Source organism: Chaetodon trifascialis, chromosome 16, assembly GCF_039877785.1.
Source record: "Chaetodon trifascialis isolate fChaTrf1 chromosome 16, fChaTrf1.hap1, whole genome shotgun sequence".
Taxonomy (NCBI): domain Eukaryota; kingdom Metazoa; phylum Chordata; class Actinopteri; order Chaetodontiformes; family Chaetodontidae; genus Chaetodon; species Chaetodon trifascialis.
Window position 1 is genome coordinate 21,246,881 of NC_092071.1, and position 26,659 is coordinate 21,273,539.

The 26,659-nt window shown below is 43.0% G+C and overlaps 3 protein-coding genes across 3 annotated transcripts; 2 read left to right on the forward strand and 1 right to left on the reverse strand.

Annotated features, from left to right (window-relative positions):
- Positions 1–1,038: 1,038 nt before the first annotated feature.
- On the forward strand, positions 1,039–12,860 carry LOC139344403 (heterogeneous nuclear ribonucleoprotein L-like). The gene is made up of 14 exons (XM_070982528.1): positions 1,039–1,153; positions 1,635–1,753; positions 2,461–2,698; positions 3,285–3,370; positions 3,514–3,610; positions 3,688–3,760; positions 9,169–9,204; positions 9,471–9,539; positions 9,628–9,878; positions 10,265–10,386; positions 10,484–10,685; positions 10,771–10,828; positions 11,616–11,711; positions 11,842–12,860. Exons 1-14 carry the CDS (start codon positions 1,070–1,072, stop codon positions 11,898–11,900), a joined length of 1,590 nt encoding a protein of 529 aa, XP_070838629.1. The 5' UTR covers positions 1,039–1,069; the 3' UTR covers positions 11,901–12,860.
- Positions 12,861–13,508: 648 nt separating this feature from the next.
- On the forward strand, positions 13,509–17,872 carry LOC139344575 (interferon regulatory factor 2-binding protein 1-like). The gene is made up of 2 exons (XM_070982861.1): positions 13,509–15,546; positions 16,984–17,872. The coding sequence occupies exon 1, from the start codon at positions 13,743–13,745 to the stop codon at positions 15,519–15,521; it is 1,779 nt and encodes a 592-aa protein (XP_070838962.1). The 5' UTR covers positions 13,509–13,742; the 3' UTR covers positions 15,522–15,546; positions 16,984–17,872.
- Positions 17,869–25,014, reverse strand: micu2 (mitochondrial calcium uptake 2). The gene is made up of 12 exons (XM_070982862.1): positions 24,798–25,014; positions 24,357–24,486; positions 24,053–24,084; positions 23,864–23,939; positions 23,533–23,580; positions 23,118–23,200; positions 22,340–22,393; positions 22,126–22,223; positions 20,033–20,204; positions 19,852–19,960; positions 19,605–19,762; positions 17,869–18,464 (listed from the first exon to the last, which is right to left on the reverse strand). Exons 1-12 carry the CDS (start codon positions 24,993–24,995, stop codon positions 18,363–18,365), a joined length of 1,260 nt encoding a protein of 419 aa, XP_070838963.1. The 5' UTR covers positions 24,996–25,014; the 3' UTR covers positions 17,869–18,362.
- Positions 25,015–26,659: the final 1,645 nt, after the last annotated feature.

The following is a 26,659-nucleotide window of genomic DNA, read 5'->3' on the forward strand; positions in this document are numbered from 1 at the left end:
TTGTGCATCCAAACACCGTGGATAGCGGTTTCAGGATTCTTAGAATTTTTAAGGTCAGGTACTTTCAGTGTGTGTTAACATGGAAAATGAAAGACTACCATGGAAACATAAGATAGTGATAAACTACCCGCGATGTGAATGCTATGTTCAAGGCAGGTAAGCAGGATGAGATGAAGACTGTATTCAGTGCTCTGCTAAGCTCCAAAACTAGAACTAAATCTGAAAAGAATTTCCCTGTCTGCCACTAAAAGAGTTATCACTCTGAGCAGAACTGCCTCAGTGCTGTGGAGGGTTCCAAAGCCAAGCTGACACATCGCAGAGACCATAATGGTCCCTTAGAAGTGAAAAAGAAAGAAAAAAGGCATCATTGCTGTTCACAGGGACAAGCTTATTTTTGGGGGGGTTTGGGACAACTTTTGTGTGCATAAAACATGTCCTGGTTTTCTGAGCTGGAAATCCCTGAATGCATAATAAGAAGAAACATCCTTGCAGATTACAGGGATGTGTTGGTTAGTGTTTCATAGTCATGAATGACAGGTTTGTTAAAGGTTAGCAGTGGTCCAGTCTGTGGGTTTAACCCACCTCCTCTCCTGGAGGAAGCGATCATTTTAATGATTGACAGGGTGAAGGGACCAACAGTAGTGTGCGTAACGTGTGACGCTTTGATGCTGCATTCATACCCAGCATGGGAAATAAATCATTTGAGAAACCTCGTGTAAATAAATGACAGTGCTTGTCATGTAGCAGTTTCACAAGAATCATCAAAGTAAGCTGTTGTCCATAAAAAAAGTCATGCTGCCATCGCAATGTTTGATTACCACTGGGGAAACTCATTCATATATACATAAAATGTAAAATTATTTGAATACTTGTCCCATCCGCAGAATAAAGTGTGATTGTAGGAACAACACTGGTCTCCTGAAAGGTTAAAAAACGTCTTTAAAGCTTCAAACTCCTATCTAGGGGCAATGGTAAACAGGCATAGCTTTCAGCTGTACAAACAAGTAGGTAGCATTTTTTCCCACATATCCTGAATGCATCAGTAGCCCGGCAAAGGGGACAGGACAACATGGCTGCTGCTGCGGGCCGATACTACGGAGAAGGCGGCAGAGCAACGAAAAGACAGAAAACTGAGGACGGAGGAATGACAACGGTGAGGGTTTCCTGCTAGCCCTGGTAGACGATGTTTTATCATGCAAAAATATGGAAGGTTTTGCTTTTCTAAGAGAGGAGAAGCTAAGTAGCTAACCGAAGCAAACCATTTCACGTTAACGCTAGTTTGGCAGGTTTAGCTAGAACAACGTTATAACGTTAGCGGTCGCGGAATTTGTCTTATTAATATTAAACAGCTACTTAACCTCACACATATGTCTCTTTTTGTACTCATAGAAAAACAGCTGTGCAAATTGTCACAAATAATTAGTCGTTTTGTCAGCTCAGCGTTTAACGTTGGTGTGGACGTCAGTTACCGTTACTAACGTTAGTCTCCGACGCAGTAACGGTTACTGTATAAGGCTCAGTGTTCGTGGCTTCTGTTCGCTCATCTCTCCCGGTCTGCCGCTCCAGCTCCTCTTCACCGACGATGGAAGCAGTTTATGACACTACAAGCATCGTGTTATGTGTTTCGTTATCAGGAGAGCTACGATGACCCTCATAAACCGCTACCCTCCCCGGTGGTCCACATCAGGGGCTTGGTGGATGGTATCATGGAAGCTGACTTGGTGGAGGCCCTGCAGGAGTTTGGGGTCATCAGGTAATGACAGAGCACCTACTGTATGTCTAACGTGCTCACAGTTTTCCCTGTATTCTTCAGTCACTGCATGGATCCTGATGTGTGAACGTCCATGAAAACCTAGTAAAGGCACACACAGAAAACACAGTCCTCACCCACTCTCATCTTATCAAGCTATTATGTTAGAAAATAGTTTCTGACATAACACATCCAGCAGAGTGAGCACTGCTAGAGTCCAATATTCACTTGCTTGTTAGCTCTGGGTTCATTCTCCAATTTCTTTAGAAACGATCTCAGCCAGTAGCCTGATAGATGCTTGATTTTTCACCAGACTCCAGTTGGCTTCTTATCTGTGCTGTTCCATACTAACCACACAGCATACACATGGCTGTCTGACTCGTCAGCTGCCTATAGTTATACAGCACATGGGGACGATGGTGAAAGCAGACCATACAGACTGTGTGCTGGCCAGAAAACCTAAACGATCAACTAAAACCTGCAGATTCTTTCATATTACTGGGAATCCATTGTTTTCAGTGTTTATATGAAAAATATAACCTAATGCTGGTTTAAATTTGCTAGTTAGAGTTAAAGTCAGTGTAATTGCAAGTTCAACCAAGTTGGCAGTGATTTTTCACATTTATGACTCATGGTTTTGTTACTGCAACACAGTTCAGTCATCCAGCCTGTGAATCCAATAATTTTCTTCTTGAAATGTTTGTTTGCAGTTATGTGGTTATGATGCCCAAGAAGCGCCAGGCCCTGGTGGAGTATGAGGACATGAATGGCTCTTGCAATGCTGTTACATATGCAGCAGAGAACCAGGTTTACATTGCAGGCCACCCTGCCTTCATCAATTACTCCACTAGCCAAAAGATCTCCCGGCCAGGAGACTCAGACGACACCCGGAGTGTCAACAATGTGCTGCTGCTCACGATCATAAACCCTATCTATCCTATCACCACGGTAACGTGATTATGAAAATTAACCTTGCACACAGTGACAGTGTCTCTTCATAGTTTATGTAGTAGGGTATTGAACTGGATACATACATACAAATTCAGGCGAAATCATTCATAAGATGACTGTGTGACTGACTGTAGAATGAATCCTGGTTTTCAGCATCATATGTGAGAAATGATTGAAACTGGCTTCATGAAAAATGAGGGGAACAGGTTATTAAGTGCTGAAAACTACTGTTTGATTAGAGATATTACTGCCCGTACATCCATTAAACATTCCCCATTGTTTCCCCACTGCATTTGTTTTATTAGGACTAGTGATTCTGAATGAATATTGAAGCATACAGACCTTCTGCATCTGCAGAATGTGCATCAACTCATTTCTTTTTCCTTTGTTATATATACTTTTCACAACTGTGAATTTCCTCCCCACTTTGATGCCACTGAATTGGTTTCATAGAAACAGCAAAACTATAGCAATTTTGTTTGTGTTTGTTCATGTGTGATATTTTTAAAGGTGATATGTGTGCTATCACAAAGTACTTGCTATATCAGGAATACTATATGAACTTATTTGTGTGCCTCTGCAGGATGTGCTCTACACCATTTGTAACAACTGTGGTCCTGTACAGAGGATTGTCATCTTCAGAAAGAATGGTGTTCAGGCAATGGTCGAATATCCTTTTCAATAACTACCTTTTTTATTGGCCATCTTCCTTTACATTTGAATATTAGCGTGTTGCATGTCGATGTCTAATTATACTTGGACCCTCAGAAATCTTCATGTAATCAGACTTCACCTTAACTCAGCGCTGCCACGTTTGACTCGGTCCAGAGTGCCCAGAGGGCCAAAGCCTCTCTGAATGGGGCAGATATCTATTCTGGCTGCTGCACACTAAAGATTGAATATGCCAAGGTAAGTGTATGGCAATGTGTAATCAACCTCAGTGCCTGAGTCTATTGTTGATTTTCATAATGCAATCCTTTTCACAGCCAGCACGCCTTAATGTCTTCAAGAACGACCAGGACACATGGGACTATACAAACCCCAACCTCAGTGGCCAAGGTAACATGCAGTCCCCAATCCTTCCTGTCCCCCTTTTTCTTCCTCATTTCCTCTCATGCCACTGTATGGGATGGTCAGGGTTCTCAGCCTCCAGGGGTATTGCCTTTGATCACAGATGAATGGTTTTTTCCACCATTCACCGTGCTGCTAAACTCAGTGTTTAGAGGCAGTATTCCTGTGATGCTTTCACAGTCTTCATGCATTTTCTCACCACACAGCAGGCTCAAAGTAAGGGCATGAGGAGCAACCTCGAGGGCAGCCAACCTCAATTACAGGCTCATGCATGTGAAAAGCCCAGCACACCCATCACAGTAGCATATGCAGGCACAACATTGTTCACATAGGTTCACATTCCCTATAGAGCATGTCACAGCTGCACAACTTCACATCCCTGCCTACTCTAATCCAGCAGACACTACAGACACTAGCACACCTGTTAACATTCTTTCAAACATAGTGGAGATTTTATCATATCTAATGTTAGACAAGCCTATGATATGCACTAGCCAGCAGAGCTGACTTGTTGTGACCACTAGGCACACCTCCGGGTTAAGGTTCCATGAAATGACTCCTGAGGTCTGAGGCCTTGCCTAGGTTTTCATGTACTGTACAAGTATTTCTGTATTTGGGCGGGACTTAATGTTTTAGGATGGGTGGAGCATAAACAGTTGAATGAACACTGTCAGTGACACTGTGTTGTTGAGGATTAAATGATCCTGGAGCATAGGTTTTTAAATGTAGGGATTACATCATTTCTGACTGGATATGTGTTTTGTTGTTGTAATGAGAAAGCAATACGTTTAAAAGTCAGGAGCTAAAAATCAACATCATTGCATGCCTGTATCCACCGGAAAAGAAGCTTAATCAGCCATGTGGCACTTTGTGGTGACAGTGAGAGTTTTCTCAACCACTTCAGTGACTAAAATACAGGTTAAAATGCAGGATTTTGCTCGATGCAAGTAGACAAACTGTTAGGTAATCAGATTTCAGGGAACCTGAAAAAATGCTGAAGAATTTTACTGTTGTTCTACATCTGATGATAAATACTTTACTTTAGTGTCTCTGCATGGAGGAGATTTTTTTATTTCTTTTTTCAACAATCACTGTAAAATTATGTAGTTGTTTTTCTTGTACATAAGGGGACCACAACATGTACATTTCAAGTTTCATACAGGTGTTTGACATCTTCCTGATATTCTAAAGTTTGTGCTGCCTTACCAACCAGAGGTACTCCTTGTGTCCTCACTGTGCTAACTCATACAGGCTTACGTCAACCTCTAAGCAGACACAGCGGCTTCTACAGCTACAGTATAACAGCACCCACAGCCACAACTAATGTAAATCCGCTCTGTGGCATACATCGGACACAGTGGGGCAAAAAATACTGGAACACAACCTCAACTCAGTACTTCCTTATTTCAAGTCCATCATCACCCCTATCTTCACCACCTGACATGGGAGTCCATTTTACTTTTGGTGGTGGACAGTAGCCACCATTTGAGATTGAGGGACAGAAATACTTCAAGGCCACGCGAACAGACACCTCGCATATCTACCACAGACTGATGTTGATAGATTGATAAGCATCTACCACCACCTCTTTACCAGTACAGCACATCTCATCTGCAGAGCCCTGAGGAGTCACCACTTTGTCACACACATTGATGATGAGGGCGGGAATCAGGTGTGGTTGTTGTGGCCACGCCTCCTAGTCCTTGGGATGTGCCTGCCATAACACAACCACAGGGAGCAACAGAAGAGTTTTCAGACACACTCAGCCCGACCAGGGAACAGACGATACCACATACTGGGGCAGTAAACAAAAAGAGGCCGTTCTCTTTCTCAGATGCTAATACTGCTCGTCTCTGCCTTCCTGTGCTGAACACAACATGACAACACATCGAGCTGAATATCCGCGGCAACACACAGCTGAACCGCCATGACAGCACATCATCACGCAGATATGCCAGATGACTTACTGTCAAGCACTAGACGCCTTTTCACTTTTCAAGTGGCCGACAGCTTTTAAACCAAATAAGCGAGCATCATGTGAGCGTCCATTTTTACATGAGAAGAAATATCCACGGGGGGGCCTATGAAGACACAAGCATCAAACACCTATCAAGCATACAAGCACAGATGCAAACAGATAAAAAAAATCCTTTCCTAAAGCTTTCTACATTTATGGACTCTGGTGTTCTGTTTTTCCCTGTACTTTCCTCCCCATTTCCCTCCTTCTCTCTGTGCTGTTCTTGTGTTGTTTCTGCGTTGTTTCATTTTCCCTTTTTTGCACTGGCCCATAGTGACGCCTTTAACGCCTCCCGTGTGATGCAGGTTTGGCTCAGTGTGTCTGTGGACAGACAGCCCACTCTCAAACGGTGCAAATGTCCTGCTTTGTGGTCAGAGCACGGTAAGCTGGAAATGAGCCTCTAATAGCAACTTTCAAAACAAACCGGCAGCAAGTCAAAACCAAGCATGGATGTGTGGATGTACTTTTCTCTCTGGTGGTGGGGATGCAAGGAAGGAAAGAAGGAAGAAAAGACTGAAGAGGGAGAATGAGTTGAGGCTGGAGTCAAGAGGTTAGCGGGTAGCATCCTTGCTGAAGACTGCCCCCTACCTGCCCACTGTGTCCCATGCTCCATGTGTGGTGCTGTAAGTACTTGACAGAAATGAATGAATAATCTGACTTGATGGTTAAAAGTTGAAATTCATTGTGAAACTAAAACATTATGACTGTTGTCTTAAATTGTTGAATATGATTATAGGCCCATAGCAACCCTAATTCAGCAATGTATTTGACAAACTGGCCCTGATCTGTCTTGCCAACTTTCTTCTCATCAATTATTTTTAAATTATTGTAAGCATTTACTGCATTTATAGCTATCTGATTACACAATCTCATATTGGGTTAGTACCTTAGTAATGGGGGTCCGGTCAGTAGTTTACAGTTCTTAAAATTGATATAAACTTAGGTCTATTATGGGAGTATTGGTTTGGGGTTCTACGGTAGCACTTCAGATTGTCAGTTATAAAGGTAGGGTTTTATTTCACAGATGTGATTTTTGTGTTAGTGCTGATTGATTTGGTTTTAGTATGCTGTCACACCTCGCAGTCATGTCATTACAATGACATAACAGCAGGATGTTTTGTTTCTCCTCTAAAGGTATAATGGAACCAAGAGATTAAGGGTTTTATTTCTGTTCTCTTTGTGTTGAACAAAAATATCAGAATTTGGTATATTCAGATTTTATGTATAATGCAAAATTACATGCAGTACGGGGTGTGGAGCCTGTAATTAAAGTCTCAGTTTGATGACTAGTACCAGTGATCTCCCCTTGTCTTACCAACAGGGGTATGTCTTTAGTGGCACATTCAATTCAGTCTGCAATTCAAGGCACATTATAAGCAGCCACTAATTCAGTGTGACTGATTTCACATCTGTTTCAGTGACATTTACCCCATTTACACCTGGCATTAAAATACAGTCTGTGTTAAGACACATTATCTGGATAAGGAAAAACATGTTCATGCAAGGTGTAAATGCGGCGTGATGGGAATGTGATTGGGTCTGCTGACCACATCTGTGGTCTCACTTGCATTGTGTTTGGATGTTAGGTCAGACTAAACACAGTGTGCACCAACGTGCTGGCATCCACAGGCTACACAACATACGGATATTTTTTAAGCTAACATAAAATACAGGTTGTTCCTTAAATTTAAAGAGCAAGTGAGAAGGCTGAAAAAGACACGCCTCTAATTACTGATTATTATCTATTCTGTGCCATGAACGCAGCAAAAGATGCATTATTCAACAGAACAGCATGAAAAATAAAAGCAGCAGGGGCGGGAGTCATAAGGAGTGATTGTGTGTGCTGCGGTGCAACTGATCTTTGCAGCCGACCTGTTAACAAGGAATGTTTGATATAACTGGTCACAAGGTAGCCTACATACCAGTAATGCAATGCACTGCGACAAACTGACCACAGTATCTTTTTATGGAAAGGAAGGAATAACTTAATATATTACATTTGCCAAATTTACAAGAGGGGCAAATGATTAAAGAATTTGTGAACAGTGTTTCAAACAGTTTGTACAGGTTCTCTGAGTTCAACAACTCGCAAAACTGCAATTTTTTTAAGGATTGTATGCGCTCTTTTTTGCTTCCACCTCAGATTAGTCATGTGCTGGTTTTGTTCTGGAGGACAGAGGTCCGATCTCAATGAGGATAATGAGGCAGAAGGGAAGGTCGGATGATTTTTTAACGTATCTAGATACAGATTCCATTTTAGTAGCAGGTGTAAAAGGGACAATTCAGTACACTGTCCATGGCCTTTAGTGCACAGTGTCCCAGTGTTCATGTCGCTGTACTTGCAGTGTGTGTATACCATAAACATTCTGCAGATGAATATTTAGGTTACAGTTGAGGTTGTATTTGGGATGGTAAATCTTGTTTTATGTAACATGTGAAATAGATTTGATGTCATGAGGTAACTGTAACCAGTACAGCAATTCTGTTTCACCTAACAGATGTGAAAAAAAAAAAAAAAAAAAAATCTGTTTTCTGACAGGCCACTGAAGGCCTGCAAGACACCTGCAGGAGTATAGCATTATGGTGGTTGTATTGATTAAAGCAGGGCTACATCTTCCAAAAGTAGTGTAAGTTGAGATGTTTGGAAAATGTATCACAAGAGCTGAATAAATTTTGGGTACAGCTGTCTCATACTTATTGATGCTCCTGAAATGGCAGTGTAGACAGATGTTCTGTCTTTTCACTTGTCAGTTATCATCAAGAGGTGAGGAAGAAAATCCTCACTGCCCGAAGATCTGATTGAAAACTAGCTTTGTTTTGATATCTATACAATATATACTGCTCATTACAGTTTACAATAAAGTATGCACACAGAGATGTTAACCAGATTTAATTATTGATTGACAAATAACTCCATTTTAAATAAGAACATAAAATGCTGTCTTCAGAATTAACTTGCAAACTTACGGAAGTGGCCCCTTCAAAATGGGTGGCTGTAATGGACCGTTATGGAGAATGTCTGTCCTTACTTTTTTGTTGATTAATGTAAGATGATCTATGGTTTGGGTGTCATTTTTTTCCCTTCCACAATGTAATCTAGTCAGTCCGTCAGTCCTGATGTACATTCACTTCTGATGTTACACCTGTGTCTTCCCTTTGTCTGTAATTACTGTGTAGTTCTCATAGTTTTCAATAAAACATGCTTAGACTGCAGGTGCTGCTCATAGCACTGCATATTTTCTCACTCATCTTCTACTCGTGTGTTTCTATTTCATATAATTGCCCAGGATGTAAAGAAATGTGTTTATACAGTGTTGCCAAATTTCTCCTTTTTTAATGTTAATTTGGATTTGACATGTGTATATGTGTACCTGCACAGATGCTGATGGTGAAGGCAATTGGAACAATTCACAAGGTGTGTGTGTGTGCGTTTGTGCTAGGATGAGTGATATTAGGAGCTGTATTTCAAAATCACTGTTAAAAAATCTCCATTATGTCACGTATTAAATTAGCAAAATAGAGCCTGCAGACTTTTTTTTAACCCTTTAGATATCAGGCCCCTCTGTTGCATGTCAGTCACAGCCTTGTTTCTAAACACATAGTAGGCCATGTAAGGTACCTGTTTGCTTTAGCAAGGAGGCTGTTCGATACACAACTTTTATTTTTATTTCAACATTTTAGATCCCAATGCCAATCCCAACAAACGCCAGAGGCAGCCTGCCCTTCTAGGAGACCACCCACCTGATTATGGTAAATATCCAAAAAAAAATAAAAAAAATTGATCACCTTCCAATACTGTATCTGTACCTCACATGTTCTTTTTCCCCCTCTAATTAAGGTGGCCCTCAAGGAGGTTATCATGGCTACAATGATGACAGTTACGGCCCCCCTCCTCCCCACCGTATGGGACCAGGAATGGGTGGGCGTGGTCGTGGTAGCCAGCGCTATGGCCCTGGATACGGACCACCTCCCCCTGAATATGGTCCTCACGCTGACTCACCAGTTCTTATGGTATATGGTCTTGAGCCCTCCAAGATCAACGCTGACAAGGTCTTCAACATCTTCTGCCTCTACGGCAATGTAGAGAGGGTGAGTGAAGTGATGCTCACCAAACAATGGCAGCATTGGCCATCAGAATGCTTTATCTTCAGAAAAAGGCCAATTTTAAGTTGCTAAAAATACTAAATATTAGCTGGTTCCAGCTTCTCAAACATGAAGGTTTGTCAGTTTACTTTGGCAGTAAATTGAATATCTTCCAGGTTTTAGACTGCTGGTCAGTCAAAACAGGCAAATTAAAGACATCACCATGGCCTCTGAGAGATTGTGAATGTCATTTTTTCACTATTTTGTTACATTTCTTATGTTACTAAATGATACGTGACTGAGTTAATCAGTTACATGAAAAGGAACTGACAGATTCATTGATAATGAAAAGCCTAGCTGTTTCTGAGCAAGATGGATGTCTTTTCCTTCAGGTTAAGTTCATGAAGAGTAAGCCTGGAGCCGCAATGGTGGAAATGGGAGACTGTTACTCTGTGGACAGGGCCATCACTCACCTCAACAACAACTTCCTTTTTGGACAGAAACTCAATGTTTGGTAAGAGCAGCTGTCCAAACCATTCTAAAACATTAGGCTATTACAAAAAATGCCTCAGAGTGCAGAGTAAGACCTCTGGCCCCCTTTTGCTTGCCAGTGTGTCCAAACAGCAGGCCATTGTTCCAGGGCAGTGCTACCAGTTAGAGGACAACACCAGTAGCTTCAAAGATTTCCATGGATCCCGGAACAACCGCTTCACCTCCCCAGAACAGGCAGCCAAGAACAGAATCCAGCACCCCAGCAACGTCCTGCACTTCTTTAACGCGCAGCCTGACATCTCCACAGAGATTTTCAACCAGGTATGAAAAGCCGCCAGGGTTCTCTCTGAAGTGTAGATTTCCCACAGACCACAGATTTTTAACTGAAACTCATTTTACCTTCCAGGTTTGTGATGAGCTGGGAATTAAGAATCCTGCAAGTGTGAAACTTTTCACAGGAAAGAGTGAGTATAAGTTACAGCCTGGCCAATAGTATGATCTGGTTTTGTTGAAGCATGCTTTGATTTTCCTGTTAATAATATTTTTGATGATTCTGGTGTCTGGGTTTTAAGAAAGTGAAGTAATGAGAGAGTAATTTGATGTGTGTAAGAATCCAAAAAGCAAACCATTTCTACACACTTTGGGTTCCCAAGTGTTTGGTTAGGTATCCACAGAAGGCTCAGTCTGCATGTACAAGGTGTACATTTACAGTGCCATACATGACCCACTGCAAGCTGCCAGCAAAGCAGTACAGTCTGTCTTCAAACTGATCCACCTGAAGTGCAATCAAAGTAAATCCCACCTCTTCTACATGCAAGGTGTTATTATTTGTTAACTAGATCATTTAAAAATGGGACCAAATTCATTGCTCATGTGTATAACACTGGAGTGTTATACACATAAGTGTTATACACATTTTCTCTGTTATGAGACAGAGAAAAGTGTTTCATGAATTTTAACAGCATAAATACTTTTTACTGTTTTATAGAGTGAAGACCATATCAGTGTTAGAAAAAAGAAAAAAGTTTCCAGTTCTCAGTTGGCTTGAATTCACTTGAGTTAAAATTACATTATATACATTATAGCTGGTTGTGGATGTTGCTATGTTGCCTGTTTTGTGGCCTCTTTAGGCCACTCATAAATGAGTAATCCTAAAACCGATACAGATCTCTGTTTAGCTCACGGCATAAACAAACAGTTGAGTTTTATCTGTGATGGTGATCTAATCAGTCATCTTGTGTGGTACAAAAGGTGAGCGGAGTTCATCTGGCCTTCTGGAGTGGGAATCCATCAACGATGCCATGGAAGCACTAGCTATGATGAATCATTACCAGATGAAAAACCCCAGTAAGTTCTCATCTCATGATGTGAACAAATGATTTTTTATGATTTACTGTACATTTCAAACTTCATAATGTCTTTTGCCTTCTTCATCTTTAAAATGAGTTTTTTTTTTTTTTGGTCTTTTGTCCTGCAGGTGGGCCTTACCCTTACACGCTGAAACTTTGTTTCTCAACAACACACCATGCCAACTAAATAGTCTCCCCTCAAACCATTTGTAACATTTTGTGTCTTTACATAGAGTATATTGTAGTTCTGTTGTCACGTCCCATTAAAACATTCAGTCAGTATTGACAAAAACTAGGACTGATGGGGTTTAGAACATGTTAAACTATGATTTTGTATGATTTATTTTACTTTTACCATGTTTTTCAATCAGTTGTTTATATTGTATGTTCACAACACTAGATTTGAATAACCCCCACTACCCTGAAATAACATTTAAATCTGGACCTCAGTTTTTGCTTAAATCAAATGAACAGTAATAATAATGTGAATATTGATCTGAACCAAGGTTCACATCCTCAGAGATGGTTTGTATTTGTATCTTTGGTCATTTCTTCACTCTTGGCAGGGAATCATCCCTGTTGTTTCATGGGGAAATAAAAATGCATTTATTGTCAAGTTCTTATAGAGAGAAGCAGCTGTAGTTTTCAGGATGACACGTTCACACTGACATCTTTGTGCTGCTACTGAAGTGGTCAGGGTGCCTTCCATATGTCCACACCTGGACTGTTGAAGATTATGACTGGTGATTAGAGGATGGCAGACATGGAGGAGGTGGTCATCTGTACTAACCTGTCACTATCAAGATTTCAATGTCAGCTGTCACTTTTTGTAGTAAACAATACTGTGAGTATTACTTTGGCTGGAATTACTTAATTAACTAAGAGTTCTCAGTTTCAGTTCCCACATAGCGGCATTAGAGGAGCGGGCCTGGACTGAACAGAAGCCACATCGAGTATAATCTGGAGGAATCACATGTACTCAGACCAACACTGCATTATTTTCAGTATCATAGTTTGTATTCACAAGTGCTAGTTTAATTAAAGCAGTTTAAAGAAAATGGATTTTTGACCTAATTGACCAATTTACTTATGTATTCATGTTCATATTTAATTATTTAGTATTAAACATGTCAGTTATTAGCAGCACATCCAAACTCATTGATATATTGATTGATATTTAGTGTTTGGTGTTTTTGTGGGTTATTTGTCGGCTGCATGCTCACACTTGTTTTGTCCCTGTGACATTTCTCCAAGAGCAGTCCTTAATGCTAAACCACGGACACAAAGCAAAGCTCTTCTCTAAAAGTGGACGTCGCACACTAAAGGCACACGTGCAGAAAACTAGATTTTTCTGGACTACAATGACAAGAGGCAGAGCCTTTCCCTGAACATGAAGTACCAACAATTCACAGTAACTACACAACAGTTTGATAAGAATCCTGTTCTTAATTCCAAAACGGCTGTATCGCGTTAATTGGGGTAAATTGACGATGACGTAATTAAAATCATAACCTGATTGGAACCTTACACAGTTACTTGCCGCATAACATACCCGTTTTACAACGAACCGTTTAATTCAAGTCTACGAAGCGGTATGAAGAGCAGGGAGACATGCTGAACTGTACGGTCTCAGATAATTGTTCGTTTGTGTGTCTGCCGGCTCGTTAACCTTTCCTTAGTGCCTTTATTCTCTGTTCACAGTAATGTTCGACACTGAAACGGTTAGAGAAGAACGAAAGACTAAAAACTACAACTCCCATCGCGCCCTTAGCCGCGTAGGTGTTTCCGGTGTCTTATGACATTTTACTTCCTTCCACACAGCCCGACACGAACAAATCGAGAAAGAAGACGTCGCTAACTTTTAAATGCTGTCGTCAACAGTCGCGTTTTGACTTTCGTTTTCGTTTGATTTCCATCGTAAAATGCGCGCCATGTGGCGACTGGTGTCCGAGAACTGAAGACTAGTTGAAAACGCAGACCGTAACGTGTAGGCCTCCGAAGAAAGTTTGGTCGTGGGCCTGTAAACAACATGTCCTCCGCCTCGCAGTCTTCCTCCAGACGGCAATGGTGCTACCTCTGCGATCTGCCCAAGATGCCCTGGGCCATGCTGTGGGAGTTCAGCGAGGCTGTGTGCCGGGGATGTGTCAACTACGACGGGGCAGACAGAATAGAGCTCCTCATTGAAACTGCAAGGCAGCTGAAGAGCACGCACGGAGTTTTAGACGGCAGGTCTCCCGGTCCACAGCAGGGCAAGCCCAGCTCGGCTGGGCCCATTGAGGCAGGGCGGCAGCATGGAGAGCGTATCGATAGGGGGAGGGGTGAGTATGGGGTGTCTTCTCGCCTCCCCAACGGCCTGCACAGAGCTGAAGATGTGGCCTTGTCAGAGGGCAGCAGACAGAGCCCAAACACTCGTCGGGCTGCAGTTGGGGCAGTTCCTAGTCTTCATGGCACCATATCGCACGCCTTGATAGCTCAGGGGTTAGTAGCAGCTCCTCATGGGCTTTTAGCCCCGTTATCAGGCTCCAGGGCTGGGGCCACACCTATTGCGGTCTCAGCTGGCCCCATAATGGGTGATGCTGGCAGAAGACAGGCTGTGTCACTGGGTGTGGGGGCTAGCACCTCTGCTCTGGTGGGCATAGACCCTGCAGTGTGGAGGAACAATGAAGTGATGGCTGAACTGAATGAGGTGGCTCGTAACAGGGTCGAAGGCTGGCCAAACCGTCCCAAAGCAGTCCGGGATGTTCTTGGAGCTCTCAGCAGCTGTGTCCCCTTTAACGTGCGCTTCAGGAAAGACCATAACCTGATGGGTCGTGTTCTGGCCTTTGATGCCAGCACAACTCCAGAGTTTGAGCTGAGGGTGTTTGTGGAGTACCCTGCCGGCTCTGGAATGATCTTCTCAGGTGTCCCAGACCTGGTCAGGCAGATGTTCCGTGACTCCGCCAAAGATGCAGGTAAAGCGGTGAACTCTGGACTACGCTATGTGGAATATGAGAAGCGGCAGGGGACAGGAGACTGGCGTGCGCTGTCTGAGCTGTTGAATGATGGTGTACGTATGTTCAAAGAGCCCCCGATCCCAGAGGTTCTGCCACAGCCAGATGCAGGGTTGCCGATGGCAGCCGCTGGACGCCCTGTCCCTGCAAAGAGCACAACTCGGCGCCGCAAGGCTTCTCCAGGCTCTGAGAATGGAGAAAGCGAAGGGAGGCCCGATCACCCAGCGAGAGAGCCCTGGCCCCGGGGTGCTTACTCAGGCATGGATCCTCTTCCTGGCATGGCTGGCCCTCAGGAGGGCCCACCCCGTTTACACAGCCAGCCCTCACCTATCTCAGCGCTCATGGGAGTTGCAGACAGCCTGAACTCCAGCCAGATGGCCAGAGATAGCCCCAGCATGTCCGCAGCCCACTCCTCGGCTGGGCGCCCCACCAGCAGCAGCCCCTCCACTGCTTCCACCTCAGTCTCCCAGGCAGCCTTGGGACAGGGTTTAAGCGCTGCGGGTCCGAGCAGCAACACCAGCGCTGGGGAGTCTACGAGCAGTGCTCAGGGCACTCTGCTCTGCTGCACCCTCTGCCGAGAGCGCTTGGAGGACACTCATTTTGTCCAGTGTCCCTCTGTCCCGCACCACAAGTTCTGCTTCCCATGTACCCGAGGATTCATCCGCAACCAAGGTCAAGGCGGCGAGGTATACTGCCCCAGTGGAGAGCGCTGTCCCCTGGCTGGATCCACTGTGCCTTGGGCCTTCATGCAGGGAGAAATCTCAACCATCCTGGCCGGAGACACAGATGTGACAGTAAAGAAGGAGAACGACCCTTGACGTCTCCATCCTGTTGTGGTGAATGGTAAGACAGCAGCTGTCCTGAGAGTGATGGTTAGGGGGTCACCACTGTAACATCAAAGCTGAAGGAGTGTGGTCAGGTTCTAGCTGCTATGAGAAGAAAGAGAGCTCTATCCTCAGTGCGTTTGCTGAGACGGACAGATGAGTTCACAATAATACACAGAAATAACATCATCGCAGTGCCTCTGATCCACACAGGCTCCTGTAGGCTAAACGTGGCCGTCAGTGGCAGCACACTGTTGTATGAGAGAGTCTCAATGTCATAATGACTGTGGAGAAAAGTAACTGAATTACCAGTGTAAATAAGAGTTTGATCTTTTTAGATTTTAGGTTCCACAAAGAAACATTATCTCAGTTAGCTGTCCCTCATTAGTTCACTCTGTAACTCACACATGAGGAAAAAAAACTTAAAACACAGATTAGTGTTCCACTGCAGTGCTGCCAAACTCTGCAAAGTTTAAATCTGCCTGAAACACTTCACACTTCATTTGCTCTCTATAATTGATAGAGGCTCTTTGTTAAGTAGACACAAAACAAAGGTGTAGGCTCTCGTGGCACTGAGAGATACCTCAGTTCAGAGATGAGATTGAGACAGTAGAATTCAAGGTCTTTGACATTACAAGATGTTTGAAAATTAAAAAAACTAAACTGAAATAACAGAATATGGTAAACATCAGTACAATGTCATCAACTGTACTTTAGGTACTGTACTGGATGTTAGTGCTTTACAATTAGATGTACGTTTTGTGCAGGGTTCAAAATTTTAGGATCTTAATACATCATACAGTACAACCGAAGACCTTTTTAAGGACAATAAGGCCTACAGGTGAAGTACAAGACTTTACACATTTTTGTACTTCCCTGCTGTGTGTAACAGTCATTTCTAGTGATACAAGATTTTCCTGAAACCAACACTCCTGTTTGGACTCAGTGAGCTTCATGGACGCTGTAGCAGCAGTGACAGTGCTCGCCTCAGGTCTGGCGGTGCTGACTGTCACTGTTGCACTTGCCGGGTCCAGATCTTTGAATCCACACACTCCAGTGAGTTTACTGACAGATTCTTCAGAAGCGTTAAACAGAGTGCAGCAAGTTGACGGTTCTGTCTGACATCAGGCAACTGCTGCACAGTCTCATCTGTACTTCATAGATGCCTAATGACTCCTGACATGCAGGAAAATGTGAATTGGTGTTGATGAAGAAAAAGTATTCAGGACGTTTGTACATTAAATCCAAGATTTTTCTAAGACTGTTCGAATTCAATGATTTTTTAGACTTTTCCTCGACAGCCGAACATGTCTGGTGTGGTTGATGTAGGTCTAGATACAAAATTTACCCTAAAAATAACATCAGTGCTCAGTGAGACAAAAATGCTGTCCATTGTTGCCCTACTGTTGTTAAGAATGCTCTCACATCCTTACACTTGTTTCTTCTTTTTCCACAGTGGATCAAACACTTTGAAAGCACTTCCCTATTATCTCAAGCAGAGGTCCACTTTGGCTGCAGTTCATCATGTGTGCCTCAGACAACAGACGAACTCTGAACCCCAGGAGGACAGCGACACAAACACGGCTAACCAGAGACACAATAAGACTCACTTTTGAGAGGAGGGACGTCCGTCTGTCAGGGCCGGGCTCACCTGAGAAGGCCGGGCTGCTACATCACGACCGAATGTCGAGTCCTGACCAAACCTCTCTCTGCCCCTCTCTCTCTTTGTCCAGAGGCCGCCAGTCAGGCCTCACTTTCAGCCCAGGATAGAAAGCACATGCTTGTTTAACAACGACAATCTATTTTGTCTTTCATTTGTGTTGTTATATACGTTGCATACTGTTCTACGCAGATGGATGACAGTGATGTTGACAGAAAAATGCAATTCTAAAAACAAATGAATGTTCAAAATGTGGCAAAACCATTTGGTCCTTAAAGCCAAGGATTGAAAAAAAAATGTTAATCCCACAATACGTCTCTTAGGTAATCTCCTTATATTGTATGTCAAAAATGTGAATTTACTTTCAATATGGCTATGTAATTTCTATTTTTGATACAATACAAATTTATATGTATTTGTTTATAGTGATAAGAAGACCAAAGATGGCTTCATGCTCAATGTAAGTTTATTGTACTGTAGCTGTGTATGCTGTATTCACTGATAACCTTGGCATCAGTCACTAATTTGTTCATCTATCACAGAAGTAAGCTTGTTTTGTCTATTTACTTTTTGAATTATATGTATGGTAAGATAATTAGCACCACAATCTTCAATGGTTAACCCACATACTCATGTGATCTAAACAGGTCAATTCTACAATAAATTACAAAAATAGTTCTTAGTTATAGCTGGTTTATTCTGTGAATGTCAAGCGTGCAGCACATTGTTGAAACATCTTTAGAAAACTTAAATATTTTGACAAAAATGCAAAAAACCCCACACCAGATGTTGGATAAGCCTTGAAAAAGCATCAGTATGCATCCCATGAACCAGTTTTGTAAACACACTGCTTGTGAGGAACAAAGTGTGTTGAGTGCAAAATGAATAGAGATCAGTCATTCTAATATAAAATGCATGAGTTGGAAAAAGCTCAAAGGGCAGCGCAATGCTCCAAACAAGAAAATATATATTGTAAACACCACAACCACAGTTCTATAGCTAATACCACACAATGCATTATTGATCTGTAAACATCTGTACACAGGATAGTGGTGTAAATCTTTACATGTGGTTACATTTAGAGTCTTGTTCACACCACAGATTGATTGTAAGACACCAAGGTGAGCAGTGGTGAGTGATCATCTGTCAGACGTGTCCTGGAACATCACAGTGGTTCAGATGGGGCACCCGGTGTCCCCCAGGGCCTCCTGAGCTCCCTTCAGGGTCTCTCTCTTCACGCATTTCCAGTAGTCAGGGAAGCCTTTCTGATGCTGCACCTGAGGGCAGGACCGTGTTTATTACATCTAACCGCAATTCATTGAGTAATCAATCAAAATGCACCCTGAGGAATCTATAAGACGGCCACTGGGAGGATTCTGAATGTTTTCTTTGCAGGTAGTCAGTCTGCATGCTAACATGAAAGTAGCCCCACAAATATTGACTGTTGATTTTGTAGAAATGAAAAATCACTCTCAGGGCAGAACATGGTCCACACAGGTGCACAAACAGACACTTCAGGCCAAGCAAGGCTTCAGGCATTCATGAGTTATGAGTGTGTCACCTGAAAATCTGACCGCAGGAGAAAGCTGACCCCTTCTGTTTGGGTTCACTTCCACTCAAAAACAACTGTGGCTGAACGTATCCATATGCTGAGACACTTCGTCAGCGGTTCACTCACACAACAATCCTTCAGAAATTCAATGGACCAACATTCTTATCATCGATGTCTTTCTGTGCAGTAGTTACAGCAGCACACATTCCACCGCAGACACCATGTTTGTTTACTGCTGTGGTCATGGAAACACTGATTAGCCCTGTATCTCCCCCATGAGGACTGACGTTTATTACCTCCCCGGTGTGTCAGAGCGCACATTCACTACGCTCACGGGGACGTTGGCGTCATTTGTGTTGCAAAACTTGCATGGACCATGTTTCTGCCCAGCAACCGCAGGGACACACATTAGAGCGTTCAAGAGCAGGTAATGAATAATACACAAACCAAACTGTCCATCTTAGAAGTTTTTCTGCAGCTTTTGTCTCATCAGCAGCCGATGATTCAGCTTAATTAGATACCTTGTTGAAGGAATAGTTCAGCATTTTGGGAAGTGCGCTTATTCATTTTCTTACTGAATTACAGATCAAACATCAAGAAAGAAAATGGTCATTTGTGAGCTTAAGACGTGCTGACAGGCTGGCTTTTTTTCCTCTGCACAGAGCCAGGCTAGCTGTTTCCCCCTCTCAGTCTGTATGCTAAGCTAAGCTAAGTCTTCTAGCTGCAGCTTCACATTCACAACCTTCTCATCTATCTCTCAGCATACACCAAGTGAGCTCATTCTCCAAAATGAAGATGGGATATTTTTCCAGATATATTTCTAGTTACTTCAATAATATAAAAAGGTGAAGATGGACAGACTCACCTTCAGACCTCGCAGTACTCTGTCTGTCATCACACCAATGAATTCCTTATGGCTCAGGCAGTTGTCTCCATCCATGTCAAACAGTTTAAATACAGTATCCAGCACGTTCTCGGACAGATCGTGGCCTGTGGCGATCCTCACAGCTCGCTTGAACTGGGCTGCGGTGAGAGGACGGAAACTGTGGTCATCTATTATTTACAGCGTTTAGACAAAATGATCCAAATTCTAATGAGCAGAGAGGTGTTACCCATTCCAACAGGACGGTTGGATCCGGTCACCAGTTTCATTGAAAAGGCAAAATCCTCCAGATTGTTGGTGAAGAGGCAGAAGGCTTTGAATTCATCAAATGTGATACTCTGCAAGACAAAATGTGTTTACTTTTCTGCTATGTTGAATGATGCTTTCACAGCATTGTTTTGTTTTTTTACCTGGCCAGCAGGGATCCTCTTCCTCATGTTTTCCCAGTAGACTTCGTTGTCTTCTTCGTTGGTGTAGTGTAGCAGCCACTCTGCAAAGTCTTCTCTTCGCATGGTGTCCATACCTTTGGAGAACTGCATGAACTCCATCTCCTGGACTTCAGCCTGCAGGTCCTCCATGAACCTGAAGGACAGAAGTTGTTTACTGGAAATCGGATGATTTGAGAACCAAGAGTCCTGCTGAGGTTTGCCAGAAAAAAAAAAGACCACAACAGCACCTCGTCTCTTAAAGCTGCAGGAGGTAAGATGGAGAAGAGAGCAGACTGCCTGAAAATTTGAACCAACACAGTTCCACGTCACTCCCCCTCCCTCTTCGCTGCACTCATGCCCTGCCTCCAAGCCCCTCCTCCCTGCGGCATCTGCACGGCTGCCATGACTACCAGTAACGTTAGCCTTAGCATTGGAAACAAGCTAACTCTGCCCAGCCGCTACATCACAGTCACTAACATACCATATGTGCTGCAGAGTGTTACTGTAACAATCACCATATTAGCTTTCTGGTTATTTGTTGTCTTAGCCGTACATGCTGCTGTTGGCAGCGGCGGTATGAACAGTTTCTTCTTTGTGGGTTGCTGTTGCTCCACCATAGCTTTCACTAGCCTTCTGATGCTGCTCACAGAGCTGTTTGACTGAGCCGCAGCCAGCAGTATGAGTGGAGAGAGGGGGCGGTTAACAGCGTGTGTGAGTAGTGATTGACAGATGTCAGACACTCCCTCAGATGCTCCTCTGGCTCTGATTGGTTGTTTTGTGTCAGGCACGGTGGATTCTTGCAAATCACAGTAGGAGCAGTAGGTGGGACTAATGGAGCGTTTTTTTCACAGATTACATGTTTCATGTACTGCTGTCTGGGCATAGGGACAGTTTTAGCAAATATGACAAAAAAATTCTTTTATACAAGTTACCTACTGCAGCTTTAAGAAAGCAAAACAAATAAATCTGAATATGAATCCACTCTGAACAATGACATTCAAAATAAAATAAGGCAAAAAAGGGGAAGGGAAAAGATAAAAAGGATAATAAATGTGAGAAGTAACCACAAGTCACAGAAGTCTTCAGCTTAAACTTACATGGTGCTCTGTCAGTATGTGTTATAGTGTTTCCAATGGCTTTGGCTCAACTGTCTGAATTTTGGCCTCAACTCTCACACAGCACAGAAAAATGAGACCGTAACTTATTCTCATCAAAACAGTCTGCAGTAGTCATTTTGTCAACATTATACCATTAGAAATGAAGAAAAAACTTTCGGCAATCATTTTCATCAGTGAATAGGCTGTTATGTATTCTTTCATATGATAATCTAACATACAGAGAGCCACAGTAAGACTGTAATGCTGGAAACTGCATAACAAGAGATCATAACTTTCAATTCTGTAACAGACACGTGTCATAGTGACAGAGGAACAATTAGCAAGCTATGTTGTGATGCTGCTAACCAGTGAGAGATTTGCATCTAAATCTAGTGAGAATTGAGCAACAGCAATTGTAAATCAATATGCGAATCAATAACAGCAATGACAACAACTGACAGGACGTCATCGTCATTTAAAAAAAACAAAATTCAAACATTTTCTCTGAAACGTTTGGTGGTGTACAATTTTTACAACCAAAGGTTTAATATGAAAAGTTTGATTTCATCACCACATTCTAAAAGCTTTCATTTATCTTATCTTACATATGTCCGACTAAGTGGCTGCAGTAAGGATATCTTATATAACAGTGTCGTTGAGAACATGGTTTTGGAAATAAAGTTAAAATGACCACAGAGCTGATCTTAAGGATAAACTACATGGTTTTTTTCCATTACATCCAAGATGTAGACTGATACAGACCTACAGCCTCTTTCACTCCGGACAAAGAAAACACTAACGTGTGGCTTCTGTCTTTGACAGGGTACAGTCAGCATTCATTCCCGGGTCAAATGACTGCACACGTCACAGCTATTTATCGGCTCCTGTTCTGACTGGCAGTGATGGAAAATATATGTGACCACAGGGCAGTTCACTGAGAGCGGCAGGTGAGTGTGTGACTAGAGGACATTGCCTCACCTGAGGAACTCCTGATACTGCAGCTTGTTTTCTCCTTTCCTTCCAAAGAAGTAGGCCTGCAGTGTTGTGTTCACACCTTCTGCGTCTTCCACTGGATTCTATATTCAGAGAACAATCACTGTTATTAGAACTGAACAGACAGATCTTACACTGTATTACTGAAAAGGGACAAACTTGTGCTCAGCTGCCCTTTAAAGTGAATATGTATACCCACCTCTGTGCTCTCTTTCTGAACTCTCATTTTACTTTTTCCCAGGATTTTCTTCAGCTTCAGAGGCAAAAAAAAAAAAAAAAATTGTCACCAGAGAAATTCAAAATTACTTTTTGCACTATAAGAAACATCCTTTTTCTTTGAATTCTCAAAAAAAAATGAACATAAAGAGGAGTATTTACTGATCAAACCAGAGACATGACCTGCATCTGAGTCACACACAACAGACACTGGAGCAGACGAATCCATGCACTCCTACTCTTCTACTGAATGCGTTACGTTTGTGCACCAAGTCACAGCATGAAAATACGACACAAGGTGCATGCGTGCCAGCGTGCAGTCTACCAGCCTGGGCATGATCTACACTAAGCACACTGAGGTCGTCTGCTGTCATCACAGAGGACAGGGCTGTTTGGGACAGACACAAAAATGTCAAGTGACTCTATATAAATGGACTACACTGAGGGGCTGACTCAGGCTGCAGAGACGCAAACACATGACAGATGAAAAACAGACTAGAGTCACTAGCAGAGCAGCTCTCCCTCACCTTCACATCGGTCCATACTTACGGCTGTGGCAGCATCAGTGCTTGACGCAGCATTAAAGGTGGCAATATTTTGACATTTAAATGCACACAGAGACATTTGAGCACACAGAATCACGACTGTCTCTGCACAACGTCCCACCTTGATTACATGTGCAACAGTCTGTGTTATGTTCAATAATGTTACAGCATTATAGAAATCTCAGCAATATAACACTGATGTATCAGAGGTCTTACCTTCAGAAATTCCTTTTTGTCCACATGCTCATTGCCGTCAACATCAAGCATTTTGAAAGCTATGTGAAATCCTGTACGTGGCTCTGCAACGGCAATGCACTGTCAGTTGTCTGAGCTCTATCTGAACATTACAGAAAACTCCACACTGATCTTGGTTAGTAGGGCAAAGCAGCATTTCTCAACACCGCCTGGAAAACAGTGCTGAAAATGATTAATTGTCTCGCTCCACTGAAATGTGCAGGTGTGCAGAGCTGAGGACGGAGCCAGCTGTGGAAAAAGCCGTATTCTTCCTGAAGAAAATGCAACCACTGTAGTCTCAAAGTCACAGGCAAATCCATTCATCACAACATTACTGAGAGCGGGGGAAGACCTCACAAGGCCCAGCGGCTCAGGCAAGCTTTGAGAATGTACTCACTGGTCAGGATAGTCAGCAGGAACAGGTACTCTGTGTAGGATATCAACCCTGCAAGACACAAAGAAAGCAGACTTTGGAACTAAGATAACCAACACATATACTGCCTGACGCTGAACGCAGACCATCTGCAAACGTACAAATGTGATTTTTTTTTTCTTGTTAAGGTCACACAGATACAATTACACATGAACTGGAAACATGATCCATCCCAGGGTCAGCCCCTCAAAAGTCTGACAAACGTGAGCACAGCTGAATCTAGACACAATGTCACAGATGTGAATAGAAGATATTCACTGTGAATGTGCTGAGGTAACTCAGACTGAAGACTCACCATTGTCTCCCAAGGTTCTGAACAGATCATTTCCAGCCCGAGCTTTAGACGCAGACGCCAACATTCCCTGAACGTCCTGAAAGAAAACATAAGACATAAAAATAAGAAACAGAGAGCAGAACAAACCGATGACATCAGAACTACATGTGCAGTTTGACTTATTTACACAATGTTATGATGTAAACATACCTGCGGTGTTAAAATTCTCTTCTGCAGCTTTCCTGCATGAGAAGAAACAGAAGATGTGTCGATAAGACAACAACAAAGAGGAAATAACAGCACGCTGTACTGTGAAGCACAATGAACAGCTTGTTGACTGCACAGGCTGCAGTCATTATCTGTAGTTATGGCTAAATCCAGATATCTGCTGACATGATCCACGATGGATCTGAGTTCAACTGGGCTGAGATTCATCTGGTGATTGTGACGTATGATTCACATCATTCACAGTCATCAGATCAGATGAGATGGTGGATACTGTGAAGGGACTTACGGTCAACATTCTCCAGCATCACCGAGAACAGGAAGTCTCTGGGGGTCATGTAGGGCTCCTGTTCGTACACCACCGAGGCGAACTGGATGAAACGAGCCTTTCTGGCGGACCGCTGGGGAGCAGCCGCTTCCTGAAACAACACAGGTAGCAGAAATGTCACCGGAAACCAGGTGAATACTCACTTCTGGCCTGATAGGAAACCAATAGCATTTCACTCTGCGTGGTGTAGCAGTGAGTGACAGCTGGGGGGCGTTAGCCGCTCACACCAACTCCCGCTGAGTCTTTACGCCCTCTCGGTAAATATTAATAGAACTGTAACACCATCACTTGTATTTAGAAACATATATCTTTACATTGAAAATGAAAGGCACAGCTGCCACGTGTGTCTGACTGTTTGGAGTCAGTTTCGACGACAGAAACTTTTCCTAGGTGTGTACTCACTTTTTGTTCCTCAGCATGAACGGCGAAGGGCAGAGTCCTGGTGTTCGCATTGTATTGGTAATAACAGACAAGCCCAGTTCCGACAACACACCCCAAAACACCAGGGCCGACAGCACGGCGCAGGGCTAAACTTTTCAGAGACCGAGGGCTCCGAAAAGCATTCCTCAAGACAGCGGCAACCCTTCCCCAGCTGGCCATTTTCCGAAGCTCGCTCGCTAGGTGTAAAGGCTTCCGTAGCTGCGTACTGTACGCAGACAGAGCCACGCCCCCAAATACATGCTGAGCTATCGGTCACGTGATGCGTCCAGTTCCGGAAGTTTCTCAGAAGAAAAGAGAAAAGTCTGTAAATAATGAAGTGAAAAAAAAGTCATAAAGATACAGACATCCTGACAAAGTCTATGAGAATGGGAACTAAATAATCCAAGATGAGGCAACTTCAGGACAGAGCTCACAAAACAGTCCTCATTCATAGCATTTTTTTTACCCCATGGAGGAAAAAAATTGAAGAATTATTCTAAAAGACATGACTTCTTTCAGTGATCAGGTTGAGGTTGATCTCCTGCACATATGTTTGAGACATATCCAGATACTCTCTGATGATTCATCTTCGCATATTATGGTTTTCCCGTAGAAAAGGTCAATTTCTACAATCAAAAATCTTCAAATTACATCTACTCATCTACATAGACAAATCCAGAATATATGAACATGCAGATTCATTGTATTTCAAAGTTTTAACTGCTGGGTACAGCAGTAAAGGTGTAAAGTCCATTCTCGTGATGATGATGATTGGTTTCCAAACTAGTTGTGATGTCACAAATGCTGCTCGCATGCTCATGTGTTAAACTGACATTGAAGGTGAGCACTAAGAAACTTTCCTCCTTCAGTGGATGAATATAAAAACGCAATTCAAACTCTGCACAGCCATCATTCTGTGAAGCTCAAACATCACAGTGACTGCACCACAAGAAGCCCACTCTGGAGCGTAAAAAAGAAAAATGTATAGAGGAATAGAAACAGGAAAGACGGGTTAATTGTTTACTGCAGGAGGAGGAAAGAAATCTGCTTCCAGGAATGCAAGGAATGGAATGGACGTCTGGAAACAACCAACCAGCCTCAGCTGTGCCATGCACGGTCTGGTTACACATCCCATATGAGTACGTATGAGAATTATATGCTATTGAAGACCACACTTCCTCATGTAACACCCACCAGTGTTTTTTTACATGTCACCCCACTCTTTCACAGATCACTGCCATGTCTCTTGCAGCACAGTGTGCGGGGGCTGAGAGCTGCCAGTCGAAGGCTAATCTCTGTGAACTCCTGCTGCAACAGACTGCTGTCTCACCTGAGGACGGGCGACACTGTGGACGATCCCAGTCATGAAACAAGGGGAGCAGACCAGTAAAGGTCCACACTCATTTGGCTTAACTTGGTGAGCTCAGTCAATCAGTCTGAGTTAACAGGTCATGTACATTTAATGTCATGGCAGAGGGGCTGTTCTCCAGTCTGTTAGACTGTCCTGAAACAAAAATACTGGGATTCCTTGAATGAATGAGACAGTTATAAGAGGAAGATCTCTGACCTCTGTAACTGAGAAGATGTTGTTTTAATCCATGAATAACTTTTGAGATCAGATAGGAGGTTAGAAGAGTCCTTACATGCTGAACATTTCTCTGCAGTGTGACACAACAGATCTAATACAAGGTAACATCGGGGGTTTCACCCTCATGGTTGGGTTGAATGACTGAATTTTCAGGATCTGGTGGAGGATGGTGTTAAAGCATTATGATGTCACTGTAGTGAGAGAGCATGACTCCAGACAAACTAACTGTAAATTCTACTTTAAATCATTTATGAGT